The 23,191-nt window shown below is 39.8% G+C and overlaps 1 protein-coding gene across 9 annotated transcripts in view; it reads left to right on the top strand.

The window, feature by feature from the left end:
• Window positions 1-23,191, top strand: part of SLC39A11 (solute carrier family 39 member 11) — a 515,419-nt gene that overhangs the window by 79,502 nt on the left and 412,726 nt on the right. For 8 of the 9 annotated variants that reach the window (XM_072645551.1, XM_072645548.1, XM_072645550.1 and 5 more), the window contains one exon: window positions 1,159-1,317. The exons of the other annotated variant lie outside the window; for it this stretch is intronic. In XM_072645551.1, the coding sequence (XP_072501652.1) occupies window positions 1,159-1,317 (159 nt within the window). The remainder of the gene's footprint in view (window positions 1-1,158; window positions 1,318-23,191) is intronic. 9 annotated transcript variants of the gene reach the window in all.

Below are 23,191 nucleotides of genomic sequence, written 5' to 3'. Positions count from 1 at the left end.
GACTGGAAGGGAGATGGCAAGGCATTTAGAAGTGAATAGAAATGGGGGTAAGAAGTATGGACAATCCTTACTAAGTGTTGAGATGTAGGATGCTAACTTGAGGGGATAGTGGAGTCAGATAACTGCCTTCTGAGTTAGTGAGTTTCCTGTTACAAAAGAGTGTTCAAGTAGGGGTTCAATGACTATATGTCAGATCTATTATGGATTTCTTTGTGGATATATCCAACTCTGGACTTTATGGTGCTATGGTCAGATGTCCTTAGAAACTTTGCAAAATTTAGAATATATTCATTGGTTCATTTTTATCCTTGATTTCTACACCTTGATTTATTACTTAATCTGATATATCACCAGATGTAATAACATTTTGGAAAATAAACAGTTGTGGCCAGTTTCGAGCTCAGGAGATGCAAATTAGTACCGGGGAGCAAACTGCTCAAGAGTTATGTTCTTGAGTTGACTTAGATTGTCCTTTTCTGGATGCTTTCTTGCTTACCATTGATCTCCCTAAAATGTGATGCCTGGAACTGAGTGCAGCACTCCAGTTCATGATCTGTCTAGGACAGATCAAGTACAGTGGGACTGTTACCTAGAAAAAGAGTCAGTCACCATGTTCAGTTATTGCACAAAACTTTAACTTTATATGTTAGGACTGAGTGAGGTAGGTGAGGTGGTGTTGGTGGTGGTGGTGGTGGGGTGATGTGAAAGCAATAGAGAAGCAATGATTTCCCAACCTTGAGGACCTTAGAATTTAGTGGAAGTGAGTGGGCATATGAACACCCACTGACAAGACCTTCAAATAAATCGTACAGTGCATTCCACTGAAAGTTCTTAGAGGAAACAAAGGGATGCAGTGATTGTAGGTGAACTCAATGGCTGCTACCCAAATTTCTGACTCATTCTACCCTATACTCACCCATTTCATTGCCTCATCCTTTATAAAAGGACTCATCTTATTGTCCAACAGTGTTAACTTTGAGGAGCTCTGAGGCTAGACCATTAGTTCTGGGGAGGCACCTAGTGCCTGGAAGTAAGTGGTTGGTCAGTATGATGCAGCATTATGGTAATTGTCATACTTACCTTGAGCTGATGTTGATGATCCAGCATGGAAGCCATCTTGTGACTGTTTGAATGATTCTGGTGGGTTCCTTTCTTCAGGTCATGCTAGCTGCTTCCTATTGGTCTCTTCTGGCCCCTGCAATTGAGATGGCAGAATCCTCAGGAAATTTTGGTGCCTTTGCTTTCTTCCCTGTGGCAGTTGGCTTCACCCTTGGAGCATCTTTTGTCTACCTGGCTGATCTTCTGATGCCTTACTTGGTGAGTACCACTCAGCACCAGACTTGACATGCAGCCAGGGACCATTGATGGAATGTTGCAGAGTCCAGTGAAGGTGGTTATTCCTTGCTTTGTGCAAGACTTTTATTCCCATAAAAATGTGTCTAAATCTCAGGCTGTCTGTCAAATAGGTAATGATCTGTAAACAAATTTGGAATGCTCTGAGGGTGCTTTTATTTAAAGAAATCTTTTTGAGAATCCTTCTTTAAAGTGAAGCATCTTTTTGTGATGTGAATAATATCCTCCTCCTCATCTGCATTTATCTATCTGGAGTGTTCAGGTTTTTGTATGTCAGATTTATTATAAAAAAGAGGCATACCTGAACTATTGCTGTGTGGGTGGGCATGTGTATGTTTGAGTATGAATATTATAGAAGTAGAAGATATGGTCTGTCTTCAAAAAGCTAAAAGAGTAGTCGGGAATGTAATCCATATTGGGAAAATGCCTTAGGAGCGCTGAGAGAGCGTAGCCTCTCATAAAGTTTAAATGAGTACAGTACCAACCAAGGCTTTGGGTGCTAAGGGAATGCAGAGTAGATGAGGCCATTAGGGTGAGGGTGAGTCAGAAATCTCAGCCTTTTCTCTTGTGTGAGACTGATTGCTGGATTACAAAGCTCATAGGTGTGTCAGTGCTTACAAGCAGCAAGATCATAGATTTAGAGCTCGAAGAGGTCTCAGAGGTCATCAGATCTCCACTTTACAGATGAAGAAACTGGGACCTAAAGAGATTGAAGTGACTTGCCCAAAGTCACATAGGTAGTGAGTGGCAGAGCTAGGATTCGAACTCAGGTCTTCTGACTGCAGAGTCAGTGTTCTCTCTGCTAAAGCATAAGTCTTCAGTTTGGTTGTGGTTGTTCTGTAAAGATAGCTGAGCCTGGGCCTTGAGGTAAATGAGAACAAATGCTGTTGGTTCACACTCCATCACACCTATACCCTAGAAGCCTAGTGAAGGTTACCATTGGTCCTCTTCCTTGAGCACAGGTAGGTGAGCTCAAGGTAGAGACTTGCAAGCTAGAATTGAGCCAGTGGGAAGAGGCCATGAGGGATGCTCTGTGGATTGGGAGGAAAAACAGACTCAAAGCCACCATTCCTAAAAACTAGCAGAAGAAATTTTCCTTGAGATGCTTGGTTATAGAACAGCATGATCAGACTACTTCAGAGAATATGTCTTTTAACCTTTCTGAGCCTCTGTTGCCTCACCTGTAAAATGATGAAGAGATTAGACTCAATCTCTAAAAAGTTCCTTTTGGACTTAGAAACTCTGATTAATACAGTAACCCACCAGAGTTCCAAAGGACTCATGATGAAAAATACTGTCTACCTCCAGAGAAAGAGCTGATGGATTCAGAGTGCAGATGAAGCATTATCTTTTCCCTTTCTTTTTCTTGCTTTTCTCCTCTCCTCCCCTTCCCCCCCCCCCCTTCATGGCTGATGTGGAGATTTGCTTTGCATAACTTTCCATTTGTTATGGGTTTTGTATTTCTTACCATTTAAGTCGATGGGGAAGCAGGTAGAGGAGGGAGATAATTTGGAACTGATAATAATATAAATTGAATTTAGAAAAAAAGTATCTTTCAGCTCTATATCTATGACCTAAGGTCCCAAATCTATAATCATATAATCTACGATCCCTTCCATCTCTAAATCTTACATGACCTTTAGTAAGGCTGTAAATGCAAATGTACAAGTCCTACACGTGGGACTATTTTTCACCCAAAATATAAGCTGTAGGAGATATAACTCGCAAGCTGCTGCACATGGAATCTTTTTGATTAAATAGGCATTTCTGTGAGCTACCCTTGAATTGTTGTCTTCAGTGTAATGGGGCTTTGATCGCAGTGACCACTGAGGCAGCCTGAGCTTTCAACTTTTTTTGTGGGAATGACAAGGACTAAAGAAGAGACTGTGGTCCAAGTCCCTGGCAATCCTGCCTCCGTGGACTCAAGGCCAGGGAGACTTGGTGATTGCTTTTCATGCTTGGTGAAGTTTCACTCATCCTGGACAGAGGGGAGTAGAGAAGAGGACAGTGTGTATGGAGAACTTATTTAATTTTAAATGAAAGATCATCTGTGATCATGTTTTTTTCTTTTTAATGACCGTAACCATAGTGACATTGTGTTACTTCATCTTACTATGATCCCATAATCAGCTGTCAAGTTATCTGAATGGTAATGGTCCTGGGAGGTTCTGGACATGAGGTGCCATTCCTTGGACCTGCCAACAGTACCACCCAGGCTTATGTGTAAGCTTGTCATTGGGCCAGATTCTCCCATCTCTGATGGGAACAGCATGCTGAGCTTTGGCCTTTTTCAGTAGGATGGCTTTTCAGCCTTGGCACAGAGGGTTAGATGAGAGGTTCCGTGCAGCCCCTGGCATGTCTTATTCTGCTCTCTCCTTCGTTCCACCCTCATCTCCCTGGGTTCAGTCAGTGTGCAAAGAGTCTCTTGCAGCCTTGTCCGACTGGTACTATGGGGCTCTGTCTATATTTGATCAGCTGCATGGAGTTAATCATTTTCACTAGGCCATGTAAATAGTTACTGCCTGATTTTTACCCTGTTGTACCTTTTCTTTCTCTTCCATCCATTTCCTTGTTTCCTTTCCCTTTCTTTCATATTTATACATTTGCATGCCTGTCTGTTGGAGGTGGCCCTGCTACTGGGGAGGCTGAGGAAGGCAGATGAGCTTGGGAGTTGTGATCTGCAGTAGACTATGTGGATTGGGTGTTTGTGCTGAGTTTGACATTAATATGGTGAGCCTCCAGGAATAGGGAGCCACCACTTACATATCCAGAGCAGGAGGGACCTGGCCCAGGTTGGAAATAGAGCAGATCAAAGTTCCTTAGTTACATAAAGCAGAACGAGCTGGATAAGATCAAGATTTTGTTGTTGTTCAGTTGTTTTCAGTCATGTCCAACTCTTTATGATCCTATCTGGGGTTTTCTGGGCAAAGATACTGGAGTGCTTTGCCATTTCTTCTCCATTTCATTTTACATATGAGGAAACTGAGGCAGACAGGGTGAAATGACTTGTCCAGGGTCACACAGCTAGTAAGTGTCCAAGGTTGGATTTGAATGTAGGAAGATGGGTCTTTTTGACTTTAGATCTGGCCCTCTATCCACTTGTCCCACCTCACTGCCCAAGTTCAGAATATCCAGGCTTTAAACAAAACAAAACAAAAAGCTGCCATTGCCTTTCCTTATAGATTACTTCCCATCTACTCTCTCTATATCTTTTATGTACTTAATTAATAATAAGAGCACAATAGCTACCATTTACATAGCACTTACTGTGTGCCAGGGACTGTGCTGATTGTTTTATTATTATTATCTCATTTGATCCTTACACTAATCCTGAGAGGCAAGTGCTGTTACTCTCTCCATTTTACGGATGAGGAAGCTGAGGCAGACAGAGGCTAAGATACTTGCCCAGGGTCACAAAGCTAGTAAGTGACTGAGGCTGGATTTGAACTCAGGTGTTCCTGACTCCAGGTCCGGTGCTCTGTCTACTGCACAGACAGCTGCCCCAATGAGTTATTTATATGTTGTCTCCCTACACTAGAATTTGGACTCCAGGAAAGCAGAGGATTGTGTTTTTACCTTTCTTCGTATCCTTAGTGCTTAATATCCTTATTAAAATGCTTGTTGACTTACAGACTTATACAAATCCGGACTGTTGTTCTTCCGTTAGGAGCAGAGCATAAAAACCTGAGTTATAGATGTTTGTAAAAATTCATTTGGTTATTTTTAAGTCTTTATAATAGTATTGCTAAGAGGATTGGGGTTGGGTGGCAGAGAACTTGTTAAAATCTGGCGAAAAGAGAGAGGACAGAACTGAACTTGTGATGTCATTGATATAGATGAGGAGCAAGCAATGCAGGGCTGTCCCTTCTCTGCAACAAAGTCTTAGTGTTGACTCAGTGGAGCATTGAGAGCATTGCCCAAGGTCACACAGCTAGTATGTGTCTTCTCACTCTGAGGTCAACTATCTAGCCTGTGTTGCACCGTTTCACAGAACAAAAGATAATCTCATTTATAATTAGTGCACTCATTGAATGAAAATGTTGTTGCTGAAGTGGGACAAAATAGTTGGATGGCTCTCAAAATTGTCTTCCTTGGTTATGTTTTTTATCTACTGAACTCTTTCATAGATAAAATTGTTGAAAGTTCTTTGTGGTACCCAAATTAATGAGGTTCTCTTTATTCAGCGAAACATTCACAATGTGTCTACAGTGCACAGTCACTCGGCTTGGCAATATGGGAAAGACATGAAGCAGTCCTGGCCATCAAAGGAATTTAAAATCAAGTATTATTTTATTTTGTTTCCATATTATTAGTAAATATTTTTGATTCCTTGGAGTTTAGTGGAGAGAGAATTTTGTTTAGATATGGGCTTGAGATCATAAAAAAGGGAAAAGGATCTACATGTACAAAAATGTTTATAGTACTTCTTTTTGTGGTGGCAAAGAATTAGAAATTGAGGGAATGAGTGCCTATCCTTTGGAGAATGGCTGAACAAATTGTGGTATATGAATGTAATGGAATACTATTGTGTTATAAGAAATGATGAACAGGCAGATTTCAGAACAACCTGGACTTACGTGAACTGATGCTGAGTGAAGTGAGCAGAGCCAGCAGAACGTTGTACGCAGTAACAACGGCAGTGTGCAATGGTCCCCTGTGATTGACTTAAGTCTTCTCAGCATATAATGATCCAGGACGGTTCCAAAGGACTCATGATGGAAAATGCTGTCCACATCCAGAGAAAGACCTGTGGAGTCTGAATGCAGATCAAAGCAAACTATTTTCACTTTTTCTTTGTTTGTTGTGACTTTTCCCTTTTCTTCTGTTTCTTCTTTCACAACATAACTAATGTAGAAATATGTTTCCCTGATTTCACATATGTAACCTATATCAGATTGCTTGCCCTCTTGGGGAGGGGAGGAAGAAGGGGAAGGAGAAAAATTATGAACTCAAAATCTTATAAAAATGAATGTTGAAAACTATCTTAGCATGTAATTGGAAAAAATAAAATGCTATGTAGAAAAAAGCCCAGATAAGCAGATGTGGACTTGATCCCTGACAGACTTCTGGTTCAGCTCTTTGAGGTTCCTATCATTAGGGAGCAGATAGGGTTGGGTCCAGAGCACTGGATCTTGAGTTGGAGGGTCATTCATGTGACCTGGGGCAAGATGCATTACCCATCAGGGACTCAGTTTCTTCTGTAGAAATAAGGCATTTAGATTAACCTCAATGCTAAGTATTATGTTCCTATGAATAATAAATATTAACTTAATCATTAACAATAAATTGCTATCAGCTTCTACTTTAGAGTAATGTAGTAAAGTGTCACAGCAATTTCCGACCTTGACACTCCTGTTCTGTTCAGCATTTTAATTAATCACTTGAACGAAGGCCAGGATGAATTAACATGTTGGCTCCAGATCTAAAGCTAAGGTGACTTTTGTTTTTAAAGTTGATAGGGAAACTGAGACCCAGAGAATGAGGTCATTCATGAACTCTGTTGGTCAAGTCATTTAACCTCTCTAGGTCTGAGTTGCCCTGTCTTTAAAATGACAGGCCTGAACTGCTATACCTTTCAATTCCCTTCCAGCCGGGTCAGAGTCTGGGGTCTGAGTCCTTGAATTCCTGTGATCTACTGTCTCTTCCAGCTTTAAAACTTACATGACATTAAGATGAAATTTAGTAGGACTATGAGTAAATACTAATGTTCAAAAATGTAAAGTCCTACATTTGAGATTTCTTTTCAGCCAAAATACGCGTGGGAAAAGATATAATTAAAAAGCTGCTGTTCTTGAAGAGTGAACCAGAGAGGTTCTCATGAACCGTTAGCTCAGTGTTGTTTGTAATGGGATATGGCAACTAAGAGTTTTTTGGCTTTGTTAATTTGGAATGTTTTGAGTAAGGAAGGCAAATGGTTATTCCATATAGTCAGACCAAGGCAGACTTTGTCTGGTGTATTGTACCTGCTCACTTCTGGGCTTCAAATTTTAGGAAGAACATTTACTAGCTTTTGACCAAGGAAGTTAGGACATTAGAAACCCTCTCATAGGATCATCAATTGAAGGAATTGAGGAAGTTTAGCCTGGGCAACCAGGTGGCACTGTGGATAGAGGCTGGGCCTGAAGTTTACAGGGATCATCTTCTTGAGTTCAAATCAGATCTCAGACACTTAACTAATTGTATGACCCTGGACTTCACCCTCTTTGCCTCAGTTTCCTCGTCCGTAAAATGAACCGGAGAAGGAAATGGCAAACAAATCCAGTATCTTTGCCAAAAAAAAAAAAAAAGAAAGCCCAAATAAGGTTACAAGGAATCAGACAAGACTGAACAACAACAGCCTGGAGAAAAGAGTTGATTGTGGGGATGTGATTACTTCAAGAATGTGAAGATGCATTTCCATGTGGGAGGAAAGATTAGATTTTTCCTTCTTGGATCTGAAGAGTCCTGGCTACTTCTAAGATGCAGGTCTGATGCAGTCCCTCTTTTGCCTAAAACCCCAGTGTGTTGGGATACTTCCTGATTTCTTCTGACATTCCCGGGGTGTCAGTGAAGCTTCTTGACTCTTCCTCCATCTGTACATCATCCCTTGCCTTCATATACACAAATATATAGGGTGCCCCCAAAGTCTTAGTGAAGTTTTGAGCTTTGATGGCTTCACATGTGTTTGTGCTGCCAGCTCACCAAAAATCAGCATTTGAAATTGAAATGTTAATTATTTAAAATTTGAAAATATTGATATCTCTTATAAAAATTCAACATAAATGTGATCTTGTCCTATGCATTGCTGTAGTTAATTTTTGAGCTACTTCATAGGAATTTTAATTGCTGCTCATTAAAAGAGTATTTGTAATTTGGGCCTTTAAGATTATCTAAAGAACAAGGTTTTGATGCATACAAGATGGTTTTGATGTAACTTCTCAAGGAAAAAATGTAATGGAAATAGATTAGGTGACCTCAGTGGCCAATCAAGAGGACGTCCTTTACTGGGCCACTTGAGAAGTCCCACATAGCAGTTACCACATATACAATGCATAATGACAGGGTTCTCCAGCTTGTTAAAAATTTATTATTCAATTCACAAGACTCACTAAGTATAAAAGAAATTTAGATAATTAAACTGACAATTTTGGGAGTAAGTTTGTAGCATTGATATTTCAGACATCAAAGCTTAAAACTTCACTAAGACTTTTGGGACATCTGTGTTTTATAAAAATAAAAACAAGGTAATTTTGGTTTTTAGGAGACTAGATGCTAGGGAGATCAGAAAAATGTGTTATATAGAAAGTGAAGTCTGAGCTGAGCTTTGGAGGAAACTGGGAATTGTGACAGGCAGAAGGTAAGAGGGAGTATGTTCCAGGAATGGAACTGTGAAAAGGCAGCAGAAAGGGAGATACAATGTCCTGTGCTAGGAGCAGGAGTATGACTAGTTTGGCCAGACTGTAAAGGTGAGTAAAGTGCAATAAGCCTGTAAGTATAGGCTGGAATCAGGCTGTAAAGGATTTTAAATGCCAGCAACAGTGTTTGTATTTGATCATCATGGTGGTAGGGAGCTACTGGGGTTTATGGAGTAGGGGAGTGACACAGTCTGACCTGTGCTTTAGGACAATTACTTTGGAATCTGTGTGGAGGATGGATTTGAGAAGAAAGAGACCTGAAGCAGAGAGAATGAACAGGAGGCTGTTGAAGTAGTAGTCTAGGCATAGGATGCTGAGGACCTGAAGTAGGGTATGGGATGTGTCGGGTCATTTCAGGCCCTTTTGGGAAGAAATGGCATGGAATGCCCTTTTATCTCCTCCCTCTGTCAGATAGTGATGACTTACAATGCTGTAGCTGTAGTCGAGACACAAAGGGTTGAAATACTGAGCTAACACAGAAGGAAACGGTTAACAGGCAAATATGTTATTTCAGCTCTAGTTCCTTTCATGTTGCCTTTTGAATTTATTTTTCCTCTTTAGTCTCCAAAGTAAAATATTTCCTCGTGCAAAATGCCTTCCCCTTAACTGCCTGTCAGGTTGAAGCTGCTATATCTTTGTTAATTTCATATGCATTACCTGGCAAATTATTTTAAAATTTAAAGTTTGGGAACTGAATAGAGAAGGACCGTGCTGTGATTGTTAATGAGAAATGAATTGGCAGGCAGTTCAGAGGGACATTACCAAATAACATCTAAATGTGGGGAATGGGATGACACTAGAAAAATTTGTCTTCAGACAGATGAACTCCCTCTTTGAGGGAAAAATTTTTGCTGTCCTGCATGGCTTTTCCTTGTCTCAGAGGTAAGGTAATGGGACAGTGACATATTCTAAGAGCTCAGTAATTTAGACTTGAAAGGGACCTTACAGTTTGAATCCAGTGTCATCATTTTTTCATTGAGGAAGCTGAGACCTACAGAGGCAAAATGACCTTCCCCAAGGTCACCCACCTCACAGGAGGCATGAGATGCTGTATTGGGTCAGACCAGTGATTCATCCTATCTACTCTTTGGTCTCTAGCATTGGCACTAATTGTACCATATTTGTAGCTTTGTTTCTATAGGAGCAAATTTCTCTAGTAAAGTCCTACACCAGGGCTTCATCCTGGAACAGAGGTCATTCAAAGGCCATTCCTTTAAGTTCCAGCAGGCCCCAGCTAAGCTGGAAATGCACCATGGATGTCCTAGTGATGGCCTGTATTATTTATTGACCAGCCCTTCCCACGACCAGAAAGAGTCATCACTAGGTTGACTGAAACATGATGATTTTTTATACCTTTTTGGGCTTGCTCACAGTACCTAACCAGACAGAGGCATTCTGTGACAGAAACAAAATGGAAGGGAAATTGGAAAGTCTTGGAGTGATAGGTACTGGTGCAGTGGATAGAATATTGCACCTGGAATCAGGGTGAGTTCAAATCTAACCTCAGACTACCTGTGTGACTCTGGACAAGTCACTGAGCTTCTGTTAGCCTCAATTCTCCTCTTTAAACGGGATAATAATAGCTCCTACCTCCCAAGATTATAATGAGGATAAAATGAGATATTTGTCAAGTACTTTGCAAAACTTAAAAAGCTTTACATATGCTAGCTATTAGCTATTTTTATTCCTGTAGGAAAAAAGCATTTCTCTATAGTTAGTAATCTCTGAAATAATGGAGGCCTCCTTCAAGACAGAATCAGTCTGGCTCACCTTGTTGTTGCCAGTAAGGAGAATGAAGTACAGCCAGACAGTCTCTTATTGACACAATCCCATAACAGCCTCTGAGGTTTCCTTAGCTGTACTCATATACATCCTCCTCCTCCACAGTATCATCTTTGAGAGACAATCTACTGCTGGTGATAACTGTCAGCCAGCATTCATGGAATAGTGAAATGTTGGAAGGGACCATTCTTTTCAACGGTTGAAAGGAGGTTTTAAAGTTTCTTTATTAGGCCATTTGCCTAAGTGTCTACAAATCTGCTTCTCCGTGTGTGTGTGTGTGTGTGTGTGTGTGTGTGTGTGTGTGTGTGTGTTGTTAGACAGAAATACTCCCTATTCTTTCAGCACCTGAAAACTTGCAGAGTCAGGGGAAATTTCTTTAATAATGGTCATGTAACCCTAACAGGTGAGAGTTCAGTGTCCCAGTAGCAGGATATAGATCAGGATGACTGGAGATGGCCCTGAGAGACCTTGACCTTTTTAAGGTCTTTTCCAGGTGTCAGTTTGACTGAGACAACACCTATTCGTTGATTAAGGCTAGGTAAGAAATGAGGCAAAGAATGGCCTCTTTTTACCTAGTCCAAAAAAAAAAAAAAGTCAACCTGGGAGGGGAAGACCCTTAAGGTTTCTGGCCAAAACAGAAACTGTTGGTATTTACATTCACTGTGAGCCATCAGGGCCCAAACAATGACCAGGTGGACTTGAGTTGGGGCCTGTTGTTGGCCAATCCATGAGAGCCAGAGTGATATGGGTTTAAGGTATAGTCCTCAAGAAAGAAGTCTAGTTGTAAAGGGGAGGAGGAGAAGGGGGTGAAAGAAGAGGAAAGGAAGAAGGAAGGAAGGAAAGAAGGAGCTGCATTGCTCAACTGGAACTGGCCAATTGGGAGAGAGAGGTGGTTTTTAATGTCCAAGGGATTCATAGCTGAATCAGAATTCTGAACCTCCTGATACATAGGATTCCTTTTTGCTGATAATCCTTTGCATATTGGTATTATCAGCACTTTGGAGAAGGTCAGTGTCTAGATATATTCAGCTTATTAAAAAAAATCACCATCCAAAGGATAATTAGCAGACATTGGTTACAGTTGGTACTTTGTAGTCTGATTTGTGAGCCTTAAAGACCTTCCTTGACCTTTGGAAAGGCACTTTTCCTTTTTAATTTTATTGATATTTAGCAGGGTTAAAATTTAGCCTTTTAAGTATACCCAGTGGGTTGGAAGATCTTTGATTTTGTGTGGCTGATTCTAAGAGAAAACACTGAGTGCTGGTGGGATAGTATCCTATAGGGCATAATTAATTGGTTAATTTGATGTAGATCTTGAATTCTCTCCCTCTATACTTGTTCTTCTTTCTGTTGTTTATTTCAAACACAGCTTTATGTGTATTCCCCCCACCCCCCATTCGATTTATGTGTTTCCCCCTTGCTGGTCCAATATGATTTAAGAGAAAGATGCTTAAGATCTATGTCTAGCTGCACAGTCTTTTCTCACAAACCTGCCTCTGTTGTCACTGCCTAGGCACTGAGTTATTTCTTAGTGAGGTTGGCTCTGTCTGAAAGTCATGTAGTTTCTTCCTCAGACTGGTGAGCCTTAGTCAGGTGAGGGACACTCTCTATACTCTTCTGGTCTGTGTTGCAGCAAAAATGAAAACATGAATGACAGAGTATCAGCACAGGGATTTATAATGTACCTTTATATTACCTCCCTTTTCCTCAACCATATGTAAAATGAAGATAATGATGATGATGATACCTCTTAAATATATTTCCCAGGATTTGTCTCTCTTGCATGGTGATCTCATGGGTTCTCATGGGTTTACTCATCTCCATGTGCATAATTCCCACATCTATATATCCAATCCTGATCCCTCCTCTGAGCTCCAGGCTTGCATTGCCAACTTCCTTTTGGACATCTTGACCTGGGTGTTCTATAGTCATCTCAACTTCAAGGCCTAATTGTCCCTTGCCTTGCACTGAACATACTACTGAGTGATTTAGTCTCGAATGTTATAATATCATTTAAATGCTTTCCAAACTTTAAAGTGACATGGGAATATGTTATTGTTGACTTGTTATTTTTTTTTCTTCCTATCATTTTTGATAGTTTAGATAGAAATGTTTCTAGGAAAAACCATCTTCCTCTTATTATTTTGTTATATTAAATGTTCTGTGCAGTCTTTAAGAGGTAGATAAAATAATGGCTTTTTATAATTGAGCTGTGTTGTAAATTTATCTTCTGAAGGCTCACTGAAAAACATCTTTGGGGAAAAAGCTCCAGGGGTAGCTAAGATGAGAAGGTTCATATGTGCCTCATTTCATTACTACATGGTTTTGATATCTTTGATTAAGTATCTATATTTTAAAAGCTTTTCATTCCATGTAGTTTGAAGTTTATGAGAATTCAATATGGTGTCCATTAAAAACCTTTTTCTTAAACTTTTATGGATCAGTGTTATATCTGGGTGATTATAGGTAGTAGTTCAACTTGCAGTACTATCTGGTTCTAGTACAGTTTATTTGTTGAATTTTCAAGCATATTTAAGACCTGTATTTATAGTACTGGGACGTGCTATCTCTTTGCCTTTTGCTCATTCCTGCTGTTTGGCCATCTGACCTGTCACTGCCCCTCCTCCCCACCTCTTGCTTTGGATACAGTAGTCAGTCTGCAAACATTTATAATAATAATAATGATTATCATTATTATTAATAGTGAGCATTTACATAGCACATGCTATGTCCTAGGTCCTGTGCAAAAAGCTTTATAATTGTTTTCTCATTTGATCTTCATAATGATTCTGGGAGGTAGGGGCTATTTTCATCCCTGTCTTACAGAGGAGGAAATCAAGGCAGACAGAGGTTAAGTGATTTGCTTAAGGTCACACACCTAGAAAGTATCCTGGGCTGGATTTGAACTCAGGTCTTCCTGATCCCAGGCCCAATATTCTCTAGAGTTATAAAAAAAGGCAAACGACTCCCTATTTTCAATGATCTCATAATCCAGTGGGAGAGACAACATGAAAATAGCTATGTACAAATGGGATAAACTGGAGATAATTCACAGAGGGAAGGCACTAGAATTTAGACATTAGGAGAGGATTCTGTTGAAGGTGGGATTTTAGCTGAGATTTGAAGGATGCCAGGGAATCCAGGAGGCAGAGATGAGGGAGGAGAGCCTTTCAGCCAGAGAAAATGCCAGTATAGGGAGGTGGAGCTTTGTGTGTGAGAAACAATAAGGACCAGTCATTGAGTGGCAGAGTATGGAAAGTGAGTAGGGGTGTAAGAAGACTGTAAAGAAAGGCAGACACCAAGTTATGAAGGGCTTTGAATACCAAACAGAGGATTTGATTCTGTGGGTCATAGGGAGCCACTGGAGTTTATTGTGTATATGGGAGGGGGTAACATGGTCAGATCTGTACATTAAGAAGATCACTTTGACAGCCCAGTGAATGATGGACTTCAAGGGAGAGAAGCTTGGGGCAAGGAGACCAATAAGCAGGAGACTGCAGTAGTTGAAGCATGAGGTAATGCTATGCTAGTTATCAAATTCATACAAGTGAGTCAATCGAAATAGCATGTCAACCTGAAAGTTGGTTAAAAGATGCAAACAGGCTAAATTCATATTGTTTATTCCCTTAAAGCTAGCATGATCATGGAGCCAGAAGGAAATTTCTGACTATCTGACACAAGAATGACCAGATTTAAATACACTTTACCATGAGAAAGGAATTTTCTTAGTTGAATAAGTTGTAAATACAATGAGACAAGACAATTAACAAAGTAGCATCAGTTGGCATTGACAATCCCAGGATATCTGAGTTTTCTCTATATAGCATATGTTTCTGTGATACAAGATAAGAAGAATCCTACCACTCCTGTTTCAGGCATCCTGTCGTAAACAGGTCTTTGAAATGGCTGACACAGGAAAGGGCATTTTTTGAGTAAAGCAAAGCAGTCGGATTGATTAGTTTAGGCTTTGGCTCTTTAAATTAAAGTCCAAAAATGATATTAATTGTTATCAAGCATTTATGAATCACTGTGTTCTAGGCTGTAGAGAAGAAGAAAAGGAAGGACACTAGCCCTATCCTCAAGAAGCCCTTTTTCAAAATACTTGGATGCTATTTTGCCATTTGTTTTGGCAAATGTCTAGTTTCATTCATTTATTCAATAAACATTTATTAAGCATCTGCTTTGTGCTAGCCACCATTCTAAGAACTGGGAATACAAAAAAAAGGCAAAAGATAATCCCAACCCTCACTGAGATTACAGTGTAAAGGGGAAGCAAAATGCAAACAAATGCAAGCTATTTACAGGATAAATGGGAAGTGATAGAGGAAATAGGAGGGCTTGGGGAAGGTTAGAAGGTGGGATTTTTGTGGGGACTTAAAGGAAGCCAGGGAGGTTGAGTCAGAGAAGAGGAGAGAGCATGTTCCAAGATGGTGGGATAGCAAGAGAAAATGCTTGGAGTCGAGAGATGGAGTCTTGTTTGTGTAACAGCCAGGAGACCAGTGACACTAGATCAAAGAATACATGTTGGGGAGTAAAGTGTAAGAAAACTGGAAAGGTAGGAGGGGCTGAGTTATAAAGGGCTTTGAATGCCAAAGAGAGCATTTTGTATTTGCTCCCGAAAACAATAGGGAACCACTGAAATTTATTGAGTGAGGTGGAGTAGGGTGTATGTGTGACATGACTGGACCTGCGTTTTAGGAAGATTGCTTTAGGTAGTGGATGAATAGAGAGTGGATTGCAGTGGAGAGAGACCCCAGGTAGACTGACCCACTAGCAAGCTATTACAGTTATCAATTTCTAGAGTTTCGCTGAAGATTTTGAATGACCTGAGGTCTTTCAGCGTTTGCTTTTTTGTGTTTTAATAGCTTCTTGACTCTAGGTCTTATTTAATCTAATTTGGGCATAGGGTGTAGTTATTTTTTATGATTGCCCTGTTTGTATTGGCAGTATGTTGCTGTGTGAATTGGGCATGAGGACACAGTTGACAGAAGCCAGTATGGAGGCCTAGCTTAGAGCTGATGAGATCTGTTTCCAGTTTTGTTATGAGATAGTACTGATGTATAATGAAAGGATTCATGTCCTCAGGCCATTTCATGCACTTTTCTGGTTTCCTGCTTTCACTAGTTAGTGCCATCTGCACTAAAGCACTTCTGGCAGGTGGGGTATTGGTGTTTCTGATTTGTGTGGATGTGTCTTGTTTATATGTGGATACTGAATGGAACATGATTGAGAGCCATTTGCCCCACTATCTCTTGTTTTGAGTATGGCTAGCTCCCAGTCCTCTGCCACCCTTTTAATATTTATTATTGACTCTTAGGAACAGTTACATCAAAGTGAGCAAGGTGCTAACCAATTTCATGCTGTCACTCGAGTCCAGTTTGCCAATATTTCAGGATTCCTACCAGGCATTCACAACTATTGTAACAATCTCAGGGTAATTAACACTACTATTTATCACCATTCACTCCTCTACTTTTCTCCCTGATCTTAATTTCCACCCCTTGGCATGGATGGGTTGGGCTTTGGACTTTTTTGTGGCTATTTTCTCAGAAATTAGGGAGTAGAATTAAAGCCACTATAAAAACAGTGTTTGAGAGCTGGAAAAAAACAGTTCCATTTGGCTTAACTCCCCGATTTATGGGGTCATTGAGGAATTTAGTCTGTATTCTTAAGGCATTTGGGATCTAAATTAAATGATTCTGGGAGAAGCCCTAAAAGGTGGCCAGTCATGGACTTCGGTTGAGAATTCTCTCTTACGTTTCCATTCTCCACTCCACTCCATTCTCATTCTCATTCTCCACATTCTCCATCATCTTCCTTCCCACCTCACCTCAAAGTTCCTCATTTCTGCCTCCTAAAAGTCTAGTTGCCTTCAGAGTTTAGCCCACGTGCTACATTTCCTGCTCGCAACTCCCCCTCTTCCCCCTTCTCTTTGCAGATTACTTTCTGTTTACTTATATATGAGCATTTTGTATCTCCTCAGTAGAATGGAAGCCCCCTAGGACAGGGGCTGGTTGTCATTTTTTTTTTTTTTGTCTTGGGTTCTAAGCCCCTATCATAGTGTCTTGTATATGTAGTAAAGGATTAATAAATGTTTATTATATTGCTTTTTGGAAGAAATACTTGAAAGTTTTGTATCTATGAACTCTTTTGGCCTTTCATATCTCTCATCTTTAGGAAGGAGGAATTAAGGCTCAGACATGGCAAGAAAATCACACAAAGTACTAAAATGAACATTGGGTAGTGGGACTTTTCTTTCTAAATAGTATTGATGAGCACTCAGGATATATTCCTTACCTAGATTCAAATAAGGTGGAGGTATCACAGAGTGAATGTTACCCCCTCGGGATCGGGGGCTAGCAGCAAATCTGTCTTCCCTGTTTAGGTTTATGTATTGTCTGAGCAGAGACTGGTCTGTTAAGTACATAGCTCATCCCTCACTTCCTGCCCCTTTCTTCTGATGGTTTTTCCAAACAAATTGAAGGTTCCCCTTGAAGGGGAGTGGGGTCAGAGTTGCTGCCTTCATACTGGAACTTTGTTTCCCCCTACATCCTCTTATTTACCAGGTGCCATGCTCATTGTCCTGGAAGACTTTCTTGTCAGTGGGGACAGACTTTGCCTAAGTCTGAGGCCTCTCACATTCCCTAGTGCCCTCAGGTTAGATAGAGGTATCATTCTATTCACAATTTGCCATACTGTACCTTACAAAAGGACTGAGAGGAATTCTCTGGTTCTATTTGTTTGGAAACTGCCAAACAATGTATGAAACCTGTGCCTCAACATGAGTATGGATGGCCAAATCCTGTAACTTACAGCTGAAATATGGCATTTCTATAGGCCATATGTTAACCTTTTTTGTGTCATGGCCTCCTTTGTCAATCTGGTCAAACCTATGTGTTCTTCTCAAAATATTATTTCTAAATGCCTAAAATAATAGAAATACAAGGAAATCAATTATATTGAAATATAGTTATCAAAAATTTTTTTAAAAGTTCATAGACTTTGTAAGACAGATAAGCACAGCATACAGTAGGGCTGCTAGCACAGGTTCACTCTTGATGTGGTCAGACAGGAAAGACACTAAGACAGGTTCGAAGGGGTTGATAACCTTACTTTATTCACGTCTAGTTTTCTCAGAGAGGTTGCTGATAATGGGAGTTATAATTCCTACAGCATTCCCTAATCACCCTTCTCACAGGGGCTGGAGAGAAGTGGGACCAACTACCCCTACATGTTGATAGGGTCAGTCGAGACAGGCACAGCATACAGTAGGGCTGCTAGCACAGGTTCACTCTTGATCTGGTCAGACAGGAAACTGAACTCTAAGAAACAATAACAAAAATCCCCCTTAAACATGCTCAAAATCTCCTCACTTACACTAAAATCCACCTTACTTACAGACTTGTTAAGAACTCCTGCTCTAATTGAAGTTTCCCAAATGCTCTGGTTAAACTCAGATTCCTCACTGTGAGATGAATTGTTAAGATAGGGAAGGGGGAAAAGGGCATGTAGTTTATCACATTGGATACTGTCAGATTGAGTCATCTCTTAGACACCTTGAAGATTTGTGTCTTTATGCTCTCATTTTCTCTTTTCTATCTTCTCTCATTTTCCCATACTTTTTGTGTATCAAATGGCTAAATCTGTGAAAGTCATTTAAAGAGGAAACTATATGTGTTCCTGAAAATCTAAAGGTTTCTACTTCCTCTCTACCCTCACCCACTTCTAACTTCTAGAATGGTTTCTGCAGCCTGGCCTTGGGGAGTACAATCTTCTGGCTTTTAATTAGCAGGCAGTAAGTTAGTGGAGAGTCATAACCTCTTCATCCTAAGTGTTAGCTCAAAAATGGACTCAGAGGTTGCACAAATTGGAATAATTGGATGGGATTTCCTGTGCTTGAAGGAAGTGGAAGTATGGCTGATTTATGGCATTTATGATGGGTTGTGCAGCTGTTAGCCAAAGACAGAGGCTAGGCTTATCCTTGATGTAGGGGGTCTGCTTCTTGGACATAAGCCTCCTCCTTTCCAGAAGACAGAAAGACACTTTTCTCAACAGAGTTGCCTGTACCTGTTGTACAGTAATACTTACATCTATATACAGTTATCCCTTCTACATCACAACTTTCCCTATTGCAGTTTCAATATTTTGTGGGTCGGCTTAAGAAATTAAATGGGAGTTTTGTGGAAGCCACAGACGACATGTAAAGGCCAGCAGATGACACAGAAAAAGTTTAGAAACTCAAATACATAACATATAAGTTTGGTATTGTATAATATCAACATGTTTTATCTTTTAATGATATTATGGTATCTTTTAATAGCATAATAATTCTTAATAATTCTTCTCTGGTATGAAAGGAGAGCCAAAAAATTTTACATGGATTTTCCAGATTGGGGTGCCATACCCGCTAATCCTCTAAATGTGGAAGGAATAACTGTAATACTTTTCTTCCCAGGTAACTAAATATGTCTTAAAGAGATTCATGGTCAAAGGAAGGCTATAGCATTTGTGACACACCCAGGATCATACAGCTTAAGAATGGAGCCATGATGAGAATCTCTGCCCTACATGCTTCTCCTTACATAGTTCGGAGAGAGCCAACCTACAGATATATCATCTTTGCTTGTCCCTTTGCCTACCTCATAACAGACTTTTTGTTCTGTGTACCGAGATCCCTGAGATAACAGAAGCAGTAGGGAGCCAAAGAGTGAAGATTTTAAAAGCTCTTCTCAGTTCTCTTTGTAGGTGCCTGGTTCCAGACGTCAACTAGGTAAGAATCAGGATGTAGGACATAGCTACAGTTAGAATAGTCAGACACAGGATCAATGAACTGACTGAACTGGAGGCAACAGGTTGAGAGACATTCAACACAGAGGAAAGTGAAGCACTGAAATGATGTTCAGAAAGGAAGGTGCTGCTTGAATTCATTGCACTGCATGAGGCCAGTGCTGACTACATGCAACAGATAGTCTTTGAGTGTGTTCTAAGGGTATTATAATTGTCCTGAGGGGGTACCAAAAAAATATAAGGCATACAACCTGTTTCCTTTTCTTTTTTTTTGTACTTTATTTATTGGAACATTTTTTCTTTTGAAGGCAGTCAGGGTTAAGAGACTTTGCCCAGGGTGATACAGCTAGTGATTGTCTGAGGTCAAATTTGAATTTGAGTCCTCCTGATTCCAGGGCCTGTGCTCTATCTGCTGCGCCACCTAGCTGCCTCTTGTAACATTCATTTAAAAAATTTTGAGTTTCCAATTCTCTCCCTCCTTCCTGTTCTTCCCCCACTCATTGAGAAGGCAAACAATATAACATCAGTTCAATGTGAAGTCTCGTAAAACATATTTCAATATTAGCCATATTGCAAAAAAAAAAAAAAAAAGCAAGCAAAACAAACACATGAAAAAAAGTATGGTTCAGTCTGCATTCAGATTCCATTGGTTCTTCCTCTGGAGGTGGACAGCATTTTCATCATAAGTCCTTAGATCATTGAATTGCTATCGTTAATTATCATTACAATATTATTCTTACTTAGTGTGATGTTTTCCTGATTCTGCCCATTTCATTTTGCATCAGTTTATGTAAGTCTTGCCAGGTTTTTCTGAAAACATCCTGCTCAAAATTTCTTATAATACTATAATAATTCCTTCACATCATGTATTACAGCTTGTTCAGCCATGCCCCAATTAATGGATATCCCCTCAATTTTTGCCACCACAGTAAGAGCTGCTACAAATATTTTTGTGCAGATAGATCCTTATCCCTTTCCTTTGATCTCTTTGGGGTACAGACCTAGTAGTAGTGATACTGCTGGGTCAGAAGGGCTATACTTTTGTAGCCCTTCGGGCACTATTCCAAATTGTTCTCCAAAATGGTTGGATCAGTTCACAACTTCACCAACAGTGTGTTACTGTCCTTTCCCCTCTCCATCCCCTCCAGCATTTGTCATCTTTCTTTTCTGTCATGTCAACAATCTGATAATACACCTTTGCCTTCTAGAAACTGATGGCCTAACTGGAGCAATGACAGCCATGGGAAGCCCTTAGTGGTAATACAGGGCACATGAGTGGTATTGACAATGGTGGTGAGGCAGTGAAAGAAGAGTGGAGGTAGATAAGGAAAGATACGGCGGGTGTGAGGCCTTGTCGGGGGGACTGAGGGGGAGGAGGCTTTTGGTAGGCCTTAAAGAATGATAGCATTTGGAGAGTCAGAAGATGGAGAAAAGGTCTTATCATAGCTGAACAGCTGCTCTCCCCTCGTCTAGCACAGAGCTCTGCACTCAGAGCATGCTTAATAAATGTATTGTTGAGTGAATGAATGAATGAATGAATGAATGAATGAATGCAGTTGGTAATGACAGAGTGAAGAGTGAGGTTGTCTCAGGGGCAGCACACACAGCAAAGGTTTGGTAGAAGCAGCTCCTTACTAGAAGCTTCTGCACTGGTTTGGTTACCAAAAAAAAAAAAAAAAATCAAACTTTTTATTATGCATTGTGGGCAAAGATATTCATCAGCTTACTAATACTGAGATTTTTGCAATATAAATCTCCTCTAGGAGATGTAATATAATTGAGAATGAAAGCAGGGACAGTTTCTGCCGTGTTTATCAAGGCAAAGAGAGCGTAAGGAGAGAAGAACAAGTGGTATAAGGGGCTGACCACTCCTCAGGGCAGAAGAACAAACTGTCCAAAGGCCTACAGCTGGTCAAGGGATAGGGGAAGAGCATGAGGTCAGAAAGGAGGTGAGTAGATTTAGACAGTAGAAACCTGTGAATTAAGCTAGTGTCTACCAGGACTTGATAAAACAATTTATGCCCACAGCAGCTGTACTTATTCACCCACCCACATACCTTTCAGAGTGTGTATGTGTTCTTAAATAGGAACTTGACTGATTCATAACAGAATAGATCTGATGGTTAAATTGTCCAGGGAATAGTTAAGACTGAATATTCACACAAGTGCAGGAGAAATGAACTTCTAGTTAAGATGGTGACATAATAGGAGCCCAATTCTCCTACTCTGTAAAGTGCAACAATTATACCAGAAAGAATAGTTATAAAGAAGACCAAAGAGAAATGGCTATAAGCTCCCCATTCAATCAAAGATTTTACAAGATGATTGCCTGAAGATTCCATATACTCTGAATGAAGACAAGTGAAGGGAGGCTGAAGCCCTGGTGCTCAGAATATTGTAAGAGAAAATGCCAGTACAGAACCTAGGCCCTGCAGCACCCACAGGAACTGTACCAGAGCCACTGGTGGAAGACAGCTAGTGCATCCTCTGGAGAACAAAGCACCTGGGACCTTTTAGAAGTCCTGTTACCAGCAAATCAACAACATATTGTTGAAGCCTGCTAAGACCTCAGTAATGGTTAAAGCTAACTCCCAGCTGGAGACTGTGCAAGAAGAAAGAAGGGCCCTTGGTCAAAACCTGAGTCAGTCCAACAGGAAACTCAGTCAGAAGCCAAGTATTAGAGAATATGATGGAGGAAAAAAACATAGATATCAATCATAACCCTGAATGTGAATGGGATAAACACTCATAAAATGGAGGAAGGTAGCAAAATAGATTTGAAAGCAGAGTCCAAGACTGTTATTTACAAGAAACACACTTTAAACATAAAAATTTACTCTAAGACAAAGTAAGACATTTGAGAGGAATTTATTATGCCTTAAGCAAATATAAAAGCCATAGCAACAACACCAGGGGTAGCAATCATGATCTTAGGTAAAGCAACAGTAAAAATAGATATGATTAAAGGAGTTAAGAAAGATTTATATTATGCCTAAAGGTTATAAAATAATATTATGGTAGTAGAGATTCACTAAATAGCATAGTATCTAAGTTCCTGAAGGAAAAACTAAGAAATAGACAATAAAACTATAGACACTGAAAACTTCAGTGTGCCTCTCTCAGACCTAGAAAAATAAAACAAAAAGATAAACAAGAAAGACATCAAGGATCTAAATAGAATTGTTAGAAAAAGTTAGATATGATGGCTCTTTGCTGATTATGGAATGATATTAGAGAAGAGTATACCTATTTCTTAGCCATGTGTGACACCCTTATAAAACTTAACCACATGTTAAGGGTCACAAAATGCAGAAAAGCAGAAAGATTAGACATATTTTTCATTAACTGCAGTGCAACAAAAATCATAATCAACAAAGGAGTTTTGAAGAAGGGATTCAAATTGAAATAGAAACTAAATGATTGAATTCTAAAGAATTGGTGAGTCAGTGATCAAATCATAGAAATAATAGATAGTTTCATCAACAAAAAATTACAACAGTAAAGCAACATATCAAAATTTTCCTGATGCAGCCAAAGCAGTACATAGGAAAAATGTCTATTTTTAAACACTTTAATCGATAAGAGAGAGAAAAGGCAGCTTAATGAATTATGAATGCAACTTAAAAAAAACCTAAAAAATTAGCAAATAAAAAACCCCAAGTAAACCCCAAAATAGAAATTCTGAAAATCATAGATTAGATAAACAGCAAAGAAAACAAACCCCAAAAATTGATTCGATGAACACAACTAAGACCTGTCTTTTGGAGGGGAAAAAAGCTAGAAAAAACTGCTATGTAATTTGATTTTTTGGTAATTTGATTTTTTTTTCAAAGAGAAAGGAAAACCATTTGTTAAGATCCAAAATGAAAAAGAAG

The sequence above is a fragment of the Notamacropus eugenii genome, chromosome 2 (genome assembly GCF_028372415.1).
Source record: "Notamacropus eugenii isolate mMacEug1 chromosome 2, mMacEug1.pri_v2, whole genome shotgun sequence".
NCBI lineage: Eukaryota > Metazoa > Chordata > Mammalia > Diprotodontia > Macropodidae > Notamacropus > Notamacropus eugenii.
The sequence above is the reverse complement of the archived record's forward strand: the minus strand, read 5'-3'. Positions and strand labels throughout refer to the sequence as shown.